Raw genomic sequence first — 21328 nt, forward strand, 5'->3', positions numbered from 1 at the left:
GCATTATCAAATAATAGAATAAAATTTGAAACATAATGGCACCACATATTGCTAAGTCCGGAAAAGTTTTTTGATGAGACAGCCTTTTCAGTTATTTTAAGGGGATACTCTGATTTAATGAAAGCTTAAGGAAACTGTTTTCTGCCAGTATTTTAGTAATCAACATCACTTCTAGATGTTTTTACTGTAAAGTTAAATCTTTTTAATTAAAAAAGTAGTATTTAAAAACTGGAATAAAAATACATATTAGCATAGGATAAACTTTTTGTCAAACCCTGCCAGGAAGAATATTTTTTGGCTTTAAAGAACTTTCAGGAGGAAGATTTAAATTTAGTGTTACTTTTTCTTCTGTGTGATATAGTTCAGTTTCTGCGTAAACAGTCTTTCATTTGAAGGATCACAAAACAATTTTCATTTAACATTTACATTTATCACTGCAATTTGCAGATGAATGAGACAAAAAACACGTCAGCAGTCAGGTTTCAAAATCTAAATAGACTTCAGGCTTGCTTCAGATTTGATTTTTTAATATAATAACCTATTGGCTGTGTGCTAAATTTGTTTTAGCGTGTCAAATAAAAACTAGCTATTTAAGGAAAAATAGCGTTCTTAGAAATAGAATCACATTTTTGTCCTATTGAGCCAACGTGGGCAATGAAGAACTCAAGTCAGAATGCTCACATTCATCAAGGTAAAGCTGTTTTCACACTACTATTGAAAAAATAAAATCAGCCTCTTATTTCACATTTTCCCGGATGAGCACAGCCATACATACCGCTATTTGACATCTGAAAAAGATTGTTCTTCTCAAACTTCTTGAAAACACTTCCTTTTATTTCAACGAACTGCAATTTTTAAAAGCAGTTATTTAATTTCTCTTGAAAACAAACTGGTGCAAGCAAATCAGACAATCAAATAATATGAATATTGACAACGTGCTACACTAAAATAAGGACGCTGAAAAATTTAGGGTAGGTTTATAACAAAGTTACATACTTACATTATTGGACATCATGATGGTAAGCAATGATTTATTGTGAGAGTTGAAGGCCACATTGAGGGTTGTTGCTTGAACCATTATGAGAATAGCATGCAGGACTGTAGATAGCAGGGTTAAGGAAATGTATTTGGAAATAGTTTTTCTGCACAACAGTACTGAACAGCATCAGAACTTGATTTCCTATTTTACTTCCAAAATTAAACAACCAAAGGAGTTTCTATCTGTCAACCTAGGTTTGCAGCATGTCAGTAGTTAAATCTCTAATGTACCCACAGTGCTTTACAGCATGGAGTAATTATGCTTTCTCATCCTGAAAGAGCCCAGTCAAACAGGAGAAAATGTAACATTACCTGGGGGGGGGGGGGGGGGAGGGGGGAGGAGCGGGGAGAGGGATCAGCCTAAAGATTTCACAGGAAATGGGGAAAAAGTACAAGCATTCTGAATTAATGTATATATTCCTTCACAGATCATTTTCATCAGCTCATTGTAACGTTACTTCACACGTGCATTTCTCCCTTTATTTCAAGGGAACGTTTTCAACTATGTTTCTAACATTCCACTATCTTCAAGATCCTGTGACCCAAAATATTCAATCACAAAACAGTAACCTAATTTTCCATGAAGTATCCAGCTACTGTTTATTTGAATCACTGAGTATTAAAAACGCAATCTGCTACTGAAATGAAATACCATTATGAAGGTTTTTTTTAAAAAAAAAAAAAAAAAAAAAAAAAAAGGATACAGACATACAGCACTGCCATGAAGAAGTGAGGAATCACACCTATATGGGCTCTTTTTCTTTCCTTTGGTTCTGTAGCTGTCCAGTAAAGAGCATCCAAAATATCTTGTCCAAATGAAGAAAACAAACGATCAGCCACCTAAACAAGAAGAACTTTTTACTGCCTTCCAGCAATATTTTTCTCAAAGACACTTGAATATGCCAGTCTAAGTACAGCTCAACCTAAAAAACATTTCACATGAGTTTTCATCTCTTTTTGCTATCATCCCACTCTCAATTTCACAGTTAGATGGGTTCTTTTGTATATTCAGCAACTTATTTTACCTTTCAAATTTATTTTCCCCTTTTCAACAGTATTTACAGTATGAAACCACATAGTATTTATCTTAGATGCTTCCTTGGAAGACATCCAAATGCAGTTCAAACTTCAGCCTCTGATAAAACAGTATGTCTGTTGCATCAAACCATTGCTAACGTTTTTTCCCCTGCCTCTGGACTTAACAGGGGAAGAAAATGAATTTTGAATGCATGACAGGAAATACCAGCTCACAAGTACAAAAAAGACTTAAATTAGATTTGACTGTATTGTTTTCTTACAGCTTGGAATGAGGAACATACTCAATACAAATCTATGGATAAAGCAGAAATCAAAGTTAAAAATACTGTAACAACACCAAGAGATAGAGGGGGGCTGGAAATTCTGCCAAAATCAGGTATTTAAAAAACAACAGGAAAAAATACCTGCAAACATCTGAAATTTAACTAAAGGAATATATAGGAAGAAACTTAGCAGTAATTCTAAAGGTAGAAAAAAATATGGACAGAAAACTGAGCTTGTAATTCAGTAACACAGCAAGAAAGATCACAAGGAAATACACCAGTTCAAGACTTCCTAACTAGCAAGCACAGAAAAGTGAAGATCATTACAAAGAAGTGTTGTTTTTTTTTTTCTGCCTATATACTCAACGTCAATAATTTTTAAATTGAGCTGCACGTAGATCCAGAAAAAAAATCACTTTAAAAATTAAATTCAGTATTACAAGTCATGTGTCTGGCTAAAATAGAAAGTATTTTTTACTGCTTACTAACCCAATCAAAATGAAACAGTTAAATATGAAAACCAATTACCTCTACTTAAACAAAACTGATGTTTCTTACTGTCTTTCTGTAAGATGACAATTTTGGGCATATTAAACAGCAAGCAGCAATACAGAACTGACTGTAAATATTAAACCATGCCCCGTTAACTAGAAAATAAATTCTGAAGACAATATCAGTAAACAGATCTCATATAATTTCCCAGCTTTGTTAATTAACAGAGTTCTAAAGGTAAGTATTCGAAAGGGATACAAATCATGTTTTAACTTATTTGAGCCAACATTCAAATTTCCTGAAATATGAAGGCTGAATAAAAACAATTTACTGGGTGTCTCAAGCAAGCTCTACTTTAATCTTTCAACTTTTAACTTAATCTTTTAATTAACTTGAATGCTACTTTTTAATCATCACCTTTGAAAATAAAATGAATTATGAGCTGATGCATTATCGTAAATCTGAAGTTCAAAAAAACATCAGTTTGAGAGATATTTACAACGGCATTGTTTTCGGCTTGTAAATTTTGTAAATTAAAGTGGTTGGTGTGCCTTGTTTGGCTCCTGCTCGTTGTGACAACCCACTGAATAAGTACACCTTTTGTAGTAATACCTACCACAGAATGCTTAGAGTTTGAAGTTTTGTCAACAATATTGTGCGGGGTTTAATAAATAAAATGGCGGCTTTGATTTTCTTTTTATTTATGTAAGTCACATTTCTTATCTGGTATGATAAAAAGATATTAAAACCCACCACACAATATTGTTGTCTGCTCTTCCAAATGTGACTTACCTAAACCCTACATGCCGGCTCCAGGCTCCAGCCGAATTCCGTGGTGAGCGGTGTCACCAGCGTAACGCACACTGGGGCTTCACAAGGAGCAGGAGCCGGTGGGTCTGAATCTAAAAAAGAAAAGTGCCATTTAAGCCAATTGCGCTGAACGCTCCCCTTAGGCTGGCTATTTGGAGCATTCAGCACAAAATTTGAAGATGTTGCATCCCTCATATCTGTCCGTGACAGTGTTCTCAGGACACGCTAACAGCCGAAAACATTAGGACATTGTAAACATCTCTGTTGCTCAGTGATTAAATTAAATTCAAACGATTTTTCCATTTTAAAAATTTGTGAAAAATGTAAAGTTGATTGCTTAAAAATGCATATTTAACAGCTGCTAAAAAAATCTCATTTCTTGTGTAAGTAGTAGGCTTGTAATGAAATTCACTGAAGTAGTGTAAGCAAGTGAATGAACAACCTGTTAAAGCTGACAATCTATGAAGTCTTTCAGTGGGATTCCATGCCATTTTTTGCTGATTCTATGGCTGCAACTTTTTGCTGTAAAAAAAGCCCCCTTTTTATATCCTTTGTTTTGACATGTCAAGTTTCATGAGACACTGTGGTAATTAAATATGATTTCCAACTTCCCACTTCTAAGTAAGTTTTCCAATAACTACAGTAACTACGCATTGTAACACCTCCTCCGCTCTGCCCCTCAGTTAGGGAAAGGAAACCCAGGTACCACTTCTTGAGACACATTTTGGGTTCTGTCAAAATAGCAAAGAAACTCAGCTCATCATTCAAAAGGGCACAGCACGTGGCTCCAACTCACAGCAAACGCTTCAGTCTCTTTTCAAATTACACAGTAAGCACATGGTTCTGTACTTTTTTGGCACTAGGAGAATGAAAGTCTTCTCAAAGACTATTAAGTGATAGCTGTGAAACTCTCACAGGTTAGGGAACTATATATATGGATGAATACTGCCAACAACTACAATTTGCATCAAGTTCCAATTTTTATGAGACTTTTATCAATTCTAAAATAAAAAGGAAAAAACCCTATGAATAAGCAACTGAAGTGGCTTCTGAGACGTTTAGGTGACTTGGGATAATGAATAGTGTTGTTGCACAATACTTTATGAAAACAAATGTTTCCAGACAAAATATACAGATTTTTCACAAAGTATAGCCCATTTAAGTCGTCTTCAAATGAAGTTACAAGGATGTTCAAAGATAAAAAGTCTGAGATCTCAGAACCCTAGTAGGGTAACTTGTGTACAAAGCTGTGACTGAATACTTTCAAAAGGAGGTTGTATCACTACTACGTCCTATATATGCAGGTTGGGGATAAGATTATAGCTATAAAATCGTTATTTACTTAGTGAATCATTGATGGCAGAAATACAATTAAAATTCTCATGCTTTACATTAGTATCAAAACAGGAACAGTTTTTCCCCCATGGTTTCTCTTTATGCTTATTTTATCCTTTCAAAACAGAGTTTTCTTTTCTTGATTCTCTATATTCATTCAACTTACTACAATGTATTCAAGATTTTGGCTGCCAGCAAGGACTGAGGATAGGTTAAGCTGTATCAGGAGTCCTTGCAGTCTCAATGAGAGCTGTATTTCTGTAATGAAGAAATCAAAGTCAGATTTCACACCTTCCTCCATCCTTCATCCCTGGTCTCTCTTGGGATCTTAAAATTATTTCAAATCAATAGTTTTGGCTTATATTAGGAAGCTCAAAAAGTTGTTCATTCTTGCATTTCAGTTCTTCCATTCTGAGTTCTCGATTTTCATTTAACTAAATTGATTAGTAAGCTACGGAAACTAAGTAATATGGAACAGAATCTACGAAGTTTATTTTCATGATCTTGGCTGTTTCACAACATTTAGGCTTATTAGGTGTGCACATTTATGAGAGAGGTGCCAAATTCTAAGAACAAATATTGTAACAAGAGTGTATTTTTTAAACATTCTGAAAACAACATGCTTGATATTCCGATGCCAAAATTCTTACCTCAAGCATGTTATAGATGATGTAGAGCTTTATGACAGACTGTCCCCTTATCAGATGATACATCATAGAGTAGTCAACATAGTGCATCATGAAGTAACAGATGACCAGTATCACTCCTTTGAGCATGTCACACACCTGAGCAGGTTGCAGCAAACGTCTATCACTGAAATACAAAGGGCAAGAAGTTCCACTAAGTGTCACATCCCCACAAAACATAAGTTACAAAGTCAGTATGAATTTACTGAAGCTATTTAGCAAGGATGCATTTCAATATAGTTTATTAATCCTTCCCCAACCCCCCACTCCAACACTTAACACCATCATCATGATGAGCATCACACTCCTGAACAGGATCATCTTATCTGCCACATCCATTTAGTTTGAATATTGTATTTGTTGAGTAAGAATCTCACTTGTTAAAAACATTCTCCATGCATGCCCTTGAACTTTTCATTTACCTCCCCTTTTCCAGCCAATTCTACTTATCATTTTGACTTCCTCAGTTACAGAAACTGCATTTGCTATAACCAAAAGAAATGAAGCAGTCGTCTTCAATTCAACATAATGATCCAGATGCTAAAGAACAGATCCTAATTGCAATTCCATACCTTCTTTTAGCCCTAAGATCTGCAGCAGTCTCAGCACAATTTTATATCAGAGCTTGATGTTGAAACAATGCAGAAGTTTTCCTATTTACAGCCACACAAGTCTCCCTGAAGTTTAGACTAATCAATTTTATCCTACAACCTAGAACTCCAGGAGGAATACAGTTTCACCTCAACTGACACAATACCAGCCATAAGCATAATGAAGTTGCAAGGTAGGAAGTATACACTTGTCTATTTAGTTAGCTTAGTACTAATAAGATGCAAAAGCATTTAAAAAAAAAATCTTCGAATCAAAAGGCAGTTTAACAACTATGAATCAAACTACAGAGCTATAACTTCTGTTAAATATAAGTCTTTTTAAGACACACTGAAAGTCTGTTGCAGAATTTCACATAAGTCAGAACAAATTAGCTGAACATGAGTTACAATTGTTTATTTACTGTATTCCTCAGTCATCAGTTTCAGAAATTAGACAACACTCCCATTATTTTTCCAAAACATGTTATCAGTTTGAATATGCTAATTTTAAAAAATATGCTGTTTTTGAAAAAACATCTGAATAGTTATGTATGACCTCTAAGTTACTGTCACAAGCAGCTGCTGTAAAAGTAGCCAGCATCCATCACAGGGAAGACAAACTCTTAAGAACATAATCAAGAGCACGACTGCACTTCTGCAAGTGGTATCAATTCTGAAAACTAACTCAGGAGAATAATGCCTTACAAAGGTGTGGCCAAATCACACACAGCATCCTGTGCACTCAAAAGATGAAGACATTTTAGATATGTTGTGCCTAGAACAACTGAATAAATAATCACTACTATACAACACAAAGGCTGTCCAAAAGGGTTAGACCATCTACATGTACACTTGACTGCTGTGCCTTGCAGGAATTAAGCTTTTGTAGAACAGAGTACATTCACATAATGGTTTTAGAGAATGTTACTTTACAGTCTTCAAGGTGACCTGGATTTAGTTTCTCACTTGCTGTAAATAAGCAAGTACCTAGAGAAAACTTCAGTAGCGTTCCTTCAATCTTTTCTGAAGCTTTAACTAAAAAATGCTCTATTCAAAGTTGTGCAGTAACTTGTACTTCTCACCCATGAGAAGCAGTAATGCTGTGACAAGCATTTCAAATCACATATTTAAAGGAACTCATGGAAATACCCTCAGAAATTCAATTTAATCACTTTGATGACAGAAGAGCTCTCAGCATTTCTAACCCGTAGTCAGCACAAGGGACTACTACACAGGCTGACTAGAAAACTACTTTCTAGAAAGTGAAAGGAGTAAGAAGATCCTGGCATTTAAAAGCTGCTCCATCATTCTTCCATTTACATGGAACAGACCCCTTTATACTGTCTAGGTAAGAAATCTAGGGTCTGCTGCTAACAAGTTTCTAAATTAACCATGAAATATCATAATCTACAACAGCACCACTACAGCAGCAGAATCCTCTTCTGTTGTCTAATGACATTTACTGAACAATTTAGCCATGTGGCTCTGAATATAATGTGGCATAGGAATAATTACTTCTTACAAGGACAAGGAAATCAAGTAAATGGATTAAGTATTCTTTCTATCTGTCCTCTTTTGGCATGTAATACAGAAAGATCTGCAAAGCCTGCAGTTATGAAATGACGTAGTCAGAGTTCAGAGAGAAATAAATGTTGCAGGTTTAGTATATGATCAGCTCATATTGGTTCCATTTGTCATAAATTATTCCTGTCCTTAACATGAAACTATTTAGATACATACATAAATACACACAGGCTGACATGATTTCGTGCCTATCATAAAAAGTCTTAGCCCATGCATTACATACAGCATTTTCTGCTTTCATTTTCCTCAGTGTTTCCACTTAGTGTCTCCAGTAATCAGTAACTACGTTCATACTCAGCGCTGATACTAGAAAATAATTTCAGAACAATCTTGAACACTAAGCCATCAGACCTCTTGATTAGTATCACATACTAATTAGTAATGCTATATTCATTATCATGAGTACTACATAATCTCAACTCTGAAGAAGAGTAGTCATAGCCCTGGGCAATATTAACTATAAGTTGCCAATATCCAGAAATGAACAAGATTTACATAGTATAGTTCTGATGTTTTCATGGTTTTGTTCCCTACTTTGGAATGCAGAGGCAAGAACTAGACAATACTGAGTGTGTGCATAACTCCAGAAAATACTGAACAGAGACAGAAGTTGAAACAGCTCAACTCATTGTAAGCATTTCCATTTTTACAGTTGTGCATGATAGATTACAAAACACAGACAAAGATCTCACATGAAAATTAGTTATTGGTGTGGGTTTTTCCTCATGAACAAGAAAAGGAGAACAATGAATAACAATGACAACTATCCTAGTTTGTATTTACTTGTTCCAGTTACTGAACAGCAAGCTACACAATCTTTCAACAGCAGTCAGTATCCCAGGCATACACTGATACTGCAGGTGTGAATTATGCCCATTTACTGCTTTAGTGAACTTTGCTCTGCAAAGGCATTATGAGAGCCTGTAGTCCAAGATGCAGTTCCTCTTAACATCTTAGTGGATTCCAGAAATCATGTTATGCGAGAACTGTTTCACCCATGTAATTAGCCAAATTGTGAATGTATTTTAAATTACAATTTTCACATCATAAACCAGTAAATAGAGATTCAGTGCATTTGCAGCATCCTTCAGAAGTGCCTTAACAAGATGCAAGATGCCTGTCTTTTCACCCATTTCTTTTCTGCTGTTATTCCATTATCACTTCTAACTTTTTACTGTTAAGTCATGCTCTTCAAGATACTCTTTTCAGATTTTTCACAAGCAGTTTCATTACGCTAAGCTTCAAGTCCTCATGTTTAGCTCTAAAGACTTGACTGCCAAGGAAGCAAATTCTTAAATTAGACTTCTTCACACACCCGAGTCCCTGTATAGTAAAGCATAAGGCTTATCCATTCTTTCCATTATTTGCTACATAAAATCTTGAATTGCTTTTCTATTACTACTGCTGAATACACCGATCTGTTTAAACATGAGGTGATGCTTCAGTCTACATGAATTCAAACTGAAAAATCCAAGCATTCCTTCACAAAGAATCTACAAACCTTCCTCCACCATAACACTAATTAGCAAATTAATAGAACAAAGAAAAACACACGCAGGGACATTATTGTTTTACAGCATGTGCTTAACAAAATGTTCAAATTCCTCAGCATATGGGTTACAGTTAACATTTTATGCCTCGTAATTAACGGAAAAATCTCCACTGAAACAAACAATTATGCTTCCAAATAATAGAATTACACAAATGCATGCTTAAGGGGATAAACATGCTTGTTACTAATGCTGATGAGGAAGTGACATGCAAGCCTATATACTATACCTCTCTCTTATACCACAGCAGGTTTTGGTTTCAGCCCAGTCAAAAAAAGGAAAAGCTCAATACTTATCACACTGTGACAGCTGAGAGTGAAACTATAGTAAAACCTGTACAGTGCACTGACTGCCATCAGCCATGAGCTAGGAATTCAGAGAATTGGCCTGTTAGGATGACTTTGTCAACTGTGTGTTGAAGCACATTTAGAAAGCATGAACCCAAGTTCTTCCTGTTTAGAAAATGATGTCATCTGAACAAGCAGCTTCTCTTATACATGTTTAGGATATGTTACTTTGCCGTCTTACATAATTAAAAAACTATCAAATTAGACTACTACGGAATTTAAACATACATTTTTTTTCTATACAGTCTAGGAACAAATAATATTTAAATGTTTCATTTTTAAGAATTTGTGACATTTGTAAGAAATCCCACAGAAGTAAGAATTAAGCTTATTTCACAATATACATAAAACCCAGTGAAGGAAAAATTTGGTGTGGAAAACTTTATCATAAGCAATTTTCTTAGACAAGAGAAAGTTTAAAGAACTAGTTACTTGACTAGTAACTTGTTACTACTTGACTACTTGAAACCCTCCAAGTTTCACAGCCCAAATCCTACTCTTCAGATAAGATACCTGTGTCCTTTCTTCCAAAACTTGTCTAAAAGAGGTGATGGTGATGTCTTCTCACATTTGCTTTTATATAGTATCTTACTGGTTAAAGCACATTCCTAAGACAAGATAAATGATGTTTTTGACTGTTTCAGCTGAACAGAACATTTGATTTCACGGTAGTTGTTTGGGTTTTTTTTTTAGGTTATTAAAGAAACAAAATAGCTCAAGGCTTTCATAGGTATCTACCCTAACAAACCCTTTTTGCTCCCTCTGATAGCTGTAGAGCTAAAACTACTTAGCAATAAGTACAGCAACGTACAACGACTAAAAATCTCATTTCAGTTGTCTACAGCTTTATCACCATGTCATGTCTGTGTATGCCTGCACACTAATCTGTAGATAAGTACACTTATGAGTCCATGATTACTGTAGCAGGTGATGTATGGGCACTCGGCATATATTATTTTAAATGCAACCCTGCACAGACTGCTATATACTATCATATCACTTTTGTCTTTCGTGCCCACTTGTGCTCCCCAGTTCTTCACTAGCATGTAGCTTACCTGACACCTCTTAGATTATTTTTTTTTTTAAACCAACACAAATCCAGTACATTTTTCTTGTTCAATGTTTATTGTTTAAAGATATCTGGCAGAATGACTACTACATTTTTAATTGTATACCATCATCTTAGTTATTCAGGTAACTCTAAACAATTACTTCTCCACAGTTATCACAGATAAAATACCAAAGACTGATGTCACACATGCAGGAGTTTAATGATGTAATTACACTACAACTGCAATAATGCTTTAGATGGATATTTAAATCCTAAAATCATGGAACTTAATCACATGCATATACGTGTATTTATGAAATTAAAATAACATTTATTTCTAGAAATGCTATTGTACTTCACACTACTAAAAAAATTCATTTGAATAGGTTCATCTGGCTAATAATGCAATGAAGAAAGGTTTTAGCTCTGAGGTTACAGATTTGCCCATGAATTTTACGGCAAATGTTTTCTAATTCTTTTATTCGAATACTCTTTTTCAAAGTTGGACAACCACTAAGGTTTGTATCAATTGGTAAAGTTCTTCCATTATAAGAATAGTGATCTAAATAAGTAGGTATGCTTAGGTATCTTGTTTCTTCCTTTTTTACATCATAGATACTTGTATGAGAAGTGAACTGTATGATTTTGTTTTGCACAGATATTTAGTCTTTATCAGAACCTTAATCCTTAAATGCATCCTTCAATAACGAACTGCAGTGTTTTAAGTGTCTAACTTATATGAACATAAACAAGAATGAACAGATTGACACAAAGTGATGATACTTTGTGATACTACCTGTTGGCAAACTAAATGAAGATGCCAGGGAAAGAAAACCCAGTTTGTCTGGAGGGCATACTTACACATATAGCTACACTCTTAAATTTTTTCAAAAATTATGCTTCTCATTTTGAAAATACTTTCCTACAACTATGATCAAGTTTGGAACTAAGCTTAGCTCCAGAAAAAGAGCTATTTTGTTCGAGTCCAATACTTACTTTGAAATTAAAAATACAGTATGCAGAACTTCATTGTCATAGAATTGCTGACATATATAGACTTAGTGCTGATAAAAACGTCTCAGTTGAAGACTTGAATATATAGAGAGCTAAGCTGGCCAACCTAAACCGCATTTCATTTCTCAAACAGTAAAAAGCCTCTACATGCACACAACACAGCACAAAACCATGCTAAGAATGAAACAAAACCAACCTTTCTGTTAGGCCCCGATGAGAGCTGTCTCAAAATAAATAAAAAAAAAATGAGGTTTCAAATAAGTGACAACTAAAATTATCCTTCATTAAGTGTTTATTCCTTTTTAGTAACAGAATCAACTGTAAATGAAGTCAGTAAATAAGCGTAAGAAAAAAATAGTGCATTTTATTCTACAATCAATTTAAAGCCTAATATTAAAGTACCTGCCAATGAACTTTAAGAACTCTCTGCAAAACTTCTTAAGTATTACAAGAAAAACAGCTTGTAATACACGTAAAATATAGCCATGAACTTGACTGAACTGTTACTTAGAATAAACATAAAAAGCTTAAGGCTCTATAAATAAAGTACAGCAGGGGCTATGTTTTGTTTCCAAGACACCCTATTGTAAATTGGGCTGAAGTGGTACACAGGCGCTCTATATGAACAGCATTTTAAACCTATTAAGATCACAACCAATTTCCACAGGGAAGTGAAGTCGTATTCAAAAGTATACCTACCATAAACCCTACCGAATCAGTTTCAAGTACTGGGTATTGAATATTAAGTACTGGCTTCTCCTTTGAAGTATGTAGGTTAACTTAGCTATCCTATTCATTTGTAATCAGTCTTTTTACTGATTACATGACGATGAATTTGGCCGATAGCATGAAAGGAAAAAGAAAATCAGGATTTACTCACCAAGGAGGAATCCCTGTGACACCACATTCCATCCTATAAAGGAAGTGAAAGTGCTCTTCCCTTCGGTCTGATTTACAAGAAAGAAAGAAAGAGAAGGTTGTAATGTTGCTACACTATGCACTGTTATGGAAAGGAGAAAGGAGTACTTTCCGAGAGATTACTACAGAAAATACTGAGTGTACCTGCCCTTTTTGGTTGGTAGAAAGTCACATTGGCAAAAAAAAAAAAAAAAAAAAAAACAAACAGGTTTGGGACTAAGTGTGCAACTGAAGTTCAAATTCATTTATGAACAAAGTCCATAGTGAGAATCCCAGTGGATCTTTTTTTCTCTGAGATGCTTTCTTCCTACTATTTATTTCTTGAAGTAATGCTTTTTTCATTTATTTCCTACTGAAAAGTGTACATCTATCACTTCACAGGAGGGCAGTGGGAAATTTAAAAGGCACATATAATACCTGTGGTAGGTTCAAAATTAATGATGTTATTGCTGACAAAACCTAAATTCACTTATTTCAGGGAGAAGGCAACGTAATAAAAGAAACCACAGAACACATATTTATAAGCTATATCGCTACTTCAACATGTAAGAAATGCAAAGATCTTCACAATCATTCCTCATGTAAGAGGAGTCACATACTACACTATGTTCTCTTGAGAAAGCTAGAATTTACAGGAAATCTCATTTTCCACAGCAAAAATCCTTATTTAGTTTACAGTCAAGATGTAAAATGTCTTAAAGTGGAATTTTATTGGGGCTTTTATCAGAGTTTCACTAACATACAAATTTAACCTTTGTATCATAGTGATTTTCCCAGGAGAGCTTTTACTAGTGTGCAATGTATTTAAAAAAAAAAAAAAAAAAACACCAAAAGTTAGCTTTATAAAAGTGATTCAAAACAAGCAGAGATATTAATCTGCTCAGAACCTGAGGTTTAAAAAAAAATGTCTCGTTTTTAAAAGATAATCATACCTTTCAACCACAGGTATAGTTAATTTTAGGAACCTATTAACAAGAACCAAGTCTGAAAAGAGCTCTACCAGGTCCACTTTTCTCTCTCTTTCTCTCTCCCCCCTTGTTCCAAAGCACGTGCTTTGAAGTTGTCATATATTTCAATAAAATGAGCTTATGTGTAAGATTCAAAGTGCAGAGTTTAGGAAATTTCTTTCCACTGCTTGGAAGGAAACAGAGCTGTTAGATTTTTTTTTATTTTTGTTATTTCTGAAGACTGCTGATGTAATTTAATTTTGTGAAGTGTTAATTTTTGAAAGAGCACACTACTCTTTATAGAGTAGAGCAGTAATGAAGTGTTTCACCTGCCAAAACCACCACAATCTGATGATTCAGCCACTGCCAGTTTGACTGCAACAATTTAACCTGCACCTTATAGTTTACTTCATGACATAATCTTGGATTCTTCTCATTGAAGTTTTCAGTAGTTCTAAAATATCTGTGTTAATGCCAATATAGCTCTGACAAATACGCAGAACTATACTGACTCAAAATGAAAGATCCAGTGATGAGGAAGGATTTAGCAGTCAGACTGAAACAAGTTATGCTGTCTAGGTAGAAAAATAAATCAAACTTTAAGATACACTACTCTGTTCTCTTAGCTTTCTTAGATGGGATATTAAAATGTGGAAAAGGTAAACAGTGCATTGCCCCTGCATTTAAATAAGCACTGCACACAATATTATAGGCAGGAATTAACCCATTTTACATAGAACGTGTTTTCATTGTTTGGAAGAAATAAAGGGTAACAACCTTGTTTCTACACTGAATAGAGAGCAAAGAAGTTATGAGGAAATAGAAATGAAGAGTGAAGTGGAAGGTCAACAGAACACTCGCTGCTCAATCATGTCACTTAGATGTTGAGAAAAAAGTCAAGATGAAGGGAGGAGCACTTTTATTTACTACACAGAATGGAATATGATGTGGCAGGTTCAAAAAACACCTAATCACACCTCTCAGCACTTACTTGACATTTGTGAAGAAGCATTGAGTTCAGAGATAACTAGCCACCTGCTTTCTAAGTACCTTTTGGAATAATAAATACATTTTACCTACTGACCTCTATTTAAACACAAAAATAAGTTTCCTGAGCTAGAAAAGCCCCAATCATTTTTTACCGTAACAAATCAAATCAGCATAACCAGGAAGAAAAACAAGAAAACACGCAAATAAAAAGCAAAGTGCAGACTGAGTATTCAGAAATAAGAGTCATATCTGAAAAAGTTTCATTACATACTGTAAACATCAGCTGTCAACTTTTCAACAAAAATCCACCAGCTTTAGAACACTGATGACTTGGACAAAGCTTCCGGTAGTGAAGAGGTAATTGAGATGCAAAGGAAAGATATTCCATAAACTTTTGAAGAAACGGACACATGGGAAATTGTTTCAAGAATTCCTACCAAAACACAACCTTCTTAATTCAAGATGATCTTAGTTTTACTGAATCTTACCTGGTAACACTTTAAAGTTAACATATTCAAGTTGAACAGAATAAATTGGGTTCTACTCTGCCATTCACAGTAAGAATATCATCAGACAAGCAGACTAAGTTTTAGCACTGCACGTATGCATATGTGGTCTTCTGAACCCCACTTTTTTCAGTAAATTAAGTAACAGCTGAAGCCAGCAACTGGTCTATCAATTTTTTTAATCACAATTTCAGAAGAGCATTAAGTTCATTTGTCAAAAGCAAAGCTGAGTTTATAAATGAGGAAGAACACTTTGTAAATTGAAAAAAGTAGCTAGAAAATCGAAATAGTATGCTAAAATCCATTACCTTTATCTAAATTTTAATATTTTAGCAATAGCATCCATGCAGATATTTACAAATTGGCACATAATTTGACTTGTCATCATGTGAAAATTGAATAGCTACTATATGGTTCTTTACACAGCTAGGAAAACTCTTGACATTTTGAAAATACTCAATTCAGCTCAAAATTAACACCATAATTCCGTATGTCAGACTGCCACCTAGTGTCTATTTGAAGCAGCACCCAAGTTCAAAAGTTTCAACTCGGGACAGTACTTTAAAATAGTATTTTTTTTTTTTTTAAATGCAACTAGACATGCATTTTCTCTAATCTGAATATACATCCTGAACTATGCATTGAAAAGCACTTCACATATAAGAGATTCTAATAATGTAAATGCAAGTGGTTTGATTAAAAGAAAAAAAGAATCAGCAACCAGTAATCAACTTTTTAAATCAAGTTTGAGGAAATGAAGAATGAAAACCCTTAAGTTCTTATTTATTCAAGGAAAAATTAAAACATCAATACAAAGACTTCTATCCTTTTAGGTTACACTTAGGATTGTATCACCAAGCTTACTTTAAAATAGCAAGTTTTAATCAAGGAAATCAATTGTCCCATTTTTTGGTAAAACAAAATGCTATGAATTAGTGATTTCCTTAGTACCAATCTAAGCAAAACAGTAAAGGGGTTAAAACTTAAATTTCTTAATGTTATTCTATCTAGTCCCATCCCACTTACTTACTTAAAAGATTCTTTTAAAGAATATAAAAAATCAATTTTATACAGGAGCCCCTTGAGAAAATATTACTGGGGAAATTAGAACTCATTTGTTGTAAAAATCAAATTTTGGTTTCAATACCAAAGAGTCTGTCAAAATACAAAAGGCTGAGTCATTAACTCCAGACTAACAAATCCCAGAACACTATTCAAATAGACGTTAGTTAAATGAACAGAATGACCCAGAATAAGGTTATGTCTCTGCCCCTTACTAACCTGAATGTGCTTAATGGGTGTTGTTAGCAATCTGCCATCTGAAGGGAACAACATTCGAGTTAGTGACTGGTGGTAAAGCTTAACAGTACCCCACAAACACTGTTGCTTTGGCTAGGTTAGAGCAAAACTTCTGCTTCACAGCAGAAAAAGTCATTAGTAGATCAAACAGCACTGAAAGACCGTAAAGTTAAGCAAACAGATAAACATTATTTAAGTGTATCAACTCCTTCCTCTTCAATCAACTTACCGTAGTCCATAGCAAGGCAAAGTGATGAACCGGAACATTGCCAGAAAAACTCTCAAAGGAAGCAGGGTGAATATATACAGAAAAGCATCCAGGCACAAAAAGATTCCAAAAAACATCAACTAAATTATAAAAATAAAACATACGTTAGTAGTTTATACAGAGTTACAAATAAAGAATTATACTGTTTTATGAAAAATACATTTACATATTACTTTAATTAACCAAATAAGATAAGATGAAAAAAAACTATCCAGTTAGACTACTCAGCAAAAATTCTGCTCCACAAGGCCCAGATAGCAAAGAATTTTACAAACTTCCCCAATTCACCAAACCTTATTCAACAGATGAATTGCACTTAATTACTGCAGCTCATTTTGCAGTAGTGACTTTCCTCTAAAGTTAGAGATGTTAATGTTTTAACTTTAGGGAGGGGAAAGAACCGTAGAGCTGTGTGTACACATGCAAAAACTTTTTCTGCTTATGTTCTTTTTAACATGTCTTCCCCCCTCCAAAAAACAAAGTTTTACCTAGTTAGCTTTCTATTGCACACCTAATTACTGCTGTGGTAGTTTTCTCCTTCAGAAAATATGCACCTTTCTTTCGTTAGAAGAGGAATATAAAATATGAAGAATCAATTTACATACTCGCCCTCAGTTTAAATGCTTCCTCCTTAACTTGTAAGAACAGTTAAAGCCATTTCACTATAGTCAAAAGCCAAGCAACTCTATCATAATTATACTAGACCTGAATTCTCCAATTAGAAAGCTGTTACATACCTGTCTCCCCCCAGATGATGTTCCTTCTTTATGTGCTTTCTGAATTGATCTAAGATTTATCTGAATGAGACTCTGGGCACTTGTTGATTTTCCTAATTGTATTTCAAGAAAAGTTAGGCACATACCTAGCTAGGCATATAAAGTCCTAATTTTGAGTTTAAAAGAATATTATGCTTTTTTTTTTTGTTGTTGTTGATGATGATCAAGAAAATGTATTTTGCAAAATAAACTCAAAGGTTATATGTAATAATAGCAAGTTAAAGAAAATCAAGTATTTACCTAATATCAGAAGGTAAATTTTATTCCAGTTTATTCTCACTCTAGCTTTTTATGATGTACATCCCCACTCTCTAAGTAAATCATTAGGTAGCAAACAATACAAGTCATTAAGACAATTCTTGCCTTCCTTTCCTACTCATGTTTCATTTGAATGAAGCAATTTTGAAACTCAGTCAAACAATTCCTACAATAGGTGATGGTCTGCACACTATTTAGTTTGCTTTCTAGGTGCTCATCAGCATACTTTTTCATTTTTTTCCAGTGAGTATTATTCAATTTGATACATTTAGAATGAAAGCTAACCTGGACTATGCCCAGGCAAAGAACATTTATTTCATAATCTCTCTGTAAAAAGATATCAATCACCTTTTAGATATCTCTGCTTATTCCTTAGTTTCATATTCTTTCATTGATATTCAAAACAGACACCGAAGTCTGATTTACCATGCGCAAAAAAAAAAAAAAAACAAAACAAAAACACAACAGTAATTTGACCACTTATACCCTCAACCCTGTTTAAGCAAAGGCCAACAATCTTGTATGTTCTTAAATGCTCTAAGTTTTGTTGGAAACCTATGGTGATGATCCTTCAGAATAATTTCTGTAGCTTGGAAACTACACATAGTAGTCTACATAATTACAATGGAGATGAATATTTACTTCTGTAGAGCCAGGTCTCATTGTGACCGAGGATTAATTTGACGACGCTGAAGGTGGAAGCAGGGCTCTGACAAAAACAAATCCTACTCTCCGTCCCTCCTCCACTTCTCTGTATGTAAGCTTTCTACTACTCTAAGCTATTCATCTACCCCTCTGTCCTCAAAAACTCTGGATTTGTGAGAATACTGGCTGAGCAATTCAGCACACTACCCTAGCAGAGGACAAAACAGGCAAGAAATGTGAAGCATTCACTGCCAAATTATGAGCTGCTTTACATTTCAGAACGGTACAACGAGCTCATGCAAAACATGTAGTGCGTGTAAGGTGGGAGACTGAAGTGGGAGCAAGCACTTTATGTTTTTCAACATAAAGTAGTGTTCAACTGGTTTAGGCTTACCATATTTCTCAAAATCTAGAGGTTTTGAGAAATTTAACTATATTAACTCTTAAGGTTATGGTAACACTGTAACCTACACAACCTTATTACCAATTTGCCTTACTCTTCATCCCTGAGCATATTCCTGCTGCCTCCCAACTTTGACACCCTGTCCTACAGGATTCCAAAAAGGTTACACCAGAACAAAACTCCCTTTTACGTTAGAGCACTGCAATTGGCCCACTGAATTATATTTAAGCTACCACAAAGGAAGTGGCAGGAATGCATCAATCAGGAAGAACCACAACACTGGGATAGAGGGAGAAGGAAAGGAAGGTGTCATAAGCAGTGGCCAGAAGCAAAACAGAAAGCTGCGGAAGTCAAAAACCTTCTACAAACTTATCTATCACTGTATTTTCAGACTGGAAAATTCTTTAAAACCATGGTTTTCCTTTGACTGACTATTCCTTGAAGATCAGAGACATTTTTGAATACATCACCACCTGGACTTCCAAGCTGATTATGTCAGTCTCTGCTAATAGCATCAAGTGGCCATTAGCTGAAAACACTGAATATTAATCAATGCAGATGTGCAATTTTTTTTTGAGTGAAGTGTTTGAAAAACAAAGATTCCTTTAAATACCTTCACATAGCCAATTTAATCTCGAAATTAAAAGAAATCTTAAAGAATACTTCACCTTTTCCAGTTCTTTTGGTATCCGCATGCACGTGTATACTCTCTCTCTCCGCTCTGTGTATTTTGCTTCATTGTGTTCAAGGAAGTAGCCTCTTGTCAGCTCAGCACTGATGAACCTCAGCAACGAAAGATCTACATTTGGGAACACACATAAGCAGAAGACATTTTAGACATGAACTCCACAGAGTGAGAAGGCTCCTGTGCTTTTGTTACTTGCTACGTGCTCCAGTTCCATCACATCTAACGCAATAGGTTTCTGCTAACAGCAACCAGAATGTCAAATAACTTGGTACAGAAGGAGCTATGAGAATCGAGTCCTACTCCCTCCCATTTCCTGATCGCTTCCCAACAAGCAAAACAAACTGCTCTGCCCAGCCAATCGTTTTCATCAGACATCCTGCTTCTCCAAAAGATTACTAAAAAAAGCTATGCTGAACGCAGTATATCTAATGGATCTAATTCTTACCATACTGAGAGCTCTCCTAAATTACTGAGCTTAATTCTAGACTTTTAAAGTTATTTTCTCTCTCAGCAACATTAGCAGCTTGTTCTTTAAATAAAGAACACCTCCTGTAAGATCATAGCATTCATAGGTAAGTGATTGCAGGTGATTCAGTTCACAAACAGTAGAGGTGTCCTGATTGTTTGCTTATCAGATAAAAAGCCCTTCAAGACTGAAATGCAATCAGGCATATACAGTAGGTCTTCCACATTTTAACAGCTGTAGGTAAATAGGCTGAAGGCTGACCTAAGTTTCTAATCAAGCCATATGGCTTTAAAAAAAAGGACAGAACAGCCTTTCAACAGTAAATAAATCACAATTATGAAAGCTCAGCCTATCAGCAGCACGAGGAAGTTGAGCTTACAACACTCACTGACAAGTTCTGAGATCAGCACTTCCCATCTGTAACACTTCACAAGTGACAGGAGACTACACTCGTGTTCAAAATTTCTGGTTGTTACTGGCATTCAAAACCAGACACTCCCAGTGCTCACACAGCATCCAAAATACAGATATCACTTATCCAGACAGGTGAAAAGCAACAGTGAACTTATCATGGGGCAAGAACACGCTCACCAGCAGCAGATTCAGACTTCAGAGAGTTTTGGTGACTGCTGCAGGGGGCCTTGCACGGTACAGTGCCCCCGTTTGTGGTGAGGAGGGTGAAGGGAAAAGGCTGCACAGCACAGCCTTAAAACAGCCGAGATAACAACAGCTGCTAAGACAGAACACAAGCAGGGATGGTACCTGTGAACAGTTCACCCCAAAGTCATCACACCAAAGATGATGACAACCATCAGCTGGATAGAACAGTAGCCAAGAAATGACCACGAGTTTTAAGGCAAAGAAGCAATCAGCTTGAAAAGAAGTTTAAAAGCCACAGAAGAGGCAGGGGTGTGTGCCTGCCTTGGGTGGTAACCTACACTGCCTTGGGTGGTGGACATGTGATTAGAACTTCTCAGCATTACGAGCATCTTGAAGTTTGCAGTGGTATATTAACATAAATATGTACTGTTAGTAACTCATTGCAATCATTATTTGCTTTCAACTATGTGAACCGAACCCTGTAAGGACTTGTTTGGGTGGTGTTTGCAATAATTTATATAACTGATCCCCTTCTAGCAGGCTACAGCTACTGTAACCCCTAGAAATATTTGTTTTAAAATCAACAAACATGTAGTTTAGTGAGTGGAAAAAAAGTTAATATTGACATTTAAAGCTTCAATCAAAGGTCATGCTAGTGAAATAATGGCAGAAGTTCATACCACTAAATGCTTGTTCAGATCTCAGCCAAATTTGTTTTCTACAGTCCTCCTCTGTAACATCATAATGTAAAACTCAAGAAAGAATT

At 35.2% G+C, this 21328-nt stretch overlaps 1 protein-coding gene across 2 annotated transcripts in view; it reads right to left on the bottom strand.

Moving 5' to 3' along the window:
- The window catches only part of TAPT1 (transmembrane anterior posterior transformation 1), a 38920-nt gene that overhangs the window by 14466 nt on the left and 3126 nt on the right, over positions 1-21328 (bottom strand). Inside the window, exons 2-8 of one of the 2 annotated variants that reach the window (XM_084517319.1) lie at positions 19477-19607; positions 16688-16806; positions 11995-12018; positions 5627-5789; positions 1743-1878; positions 1001-1098; positions 776-845 (exon numbers count right to left, since the gene is read on the bottom strand). In XM_084517319.1, coding sequence (XP_084373445.1) covers positions 776-845; positions 1001-1098; positions 1743-1878; positions 5627-5789; positions 11995-12018; positions 16688-16806; positions 19477-19607 — 741 coding nt within the window. The remainder of the gene's footprint in view (positions 1-775; positions 846-1000; positions 1099-1742; positions 1879-5626; positions 5790-11994; positions 12019-16687; positions 16807-19476; positions 19608-21328) is intronic. The other variant, XM_084517320.1, reaches the window with a different exon arrangement.

Source organism: Aythya ferina (assembly GCF_964211825.1).
Source record: "Aythya ferina genome assembly, chromosome: 4".
NCBI classification, from domain to species: Eukaryota; Metazoa; Chordata; class Aves; order Anseriformes; family Anatidae; genus Aythya; species Aythya ferina.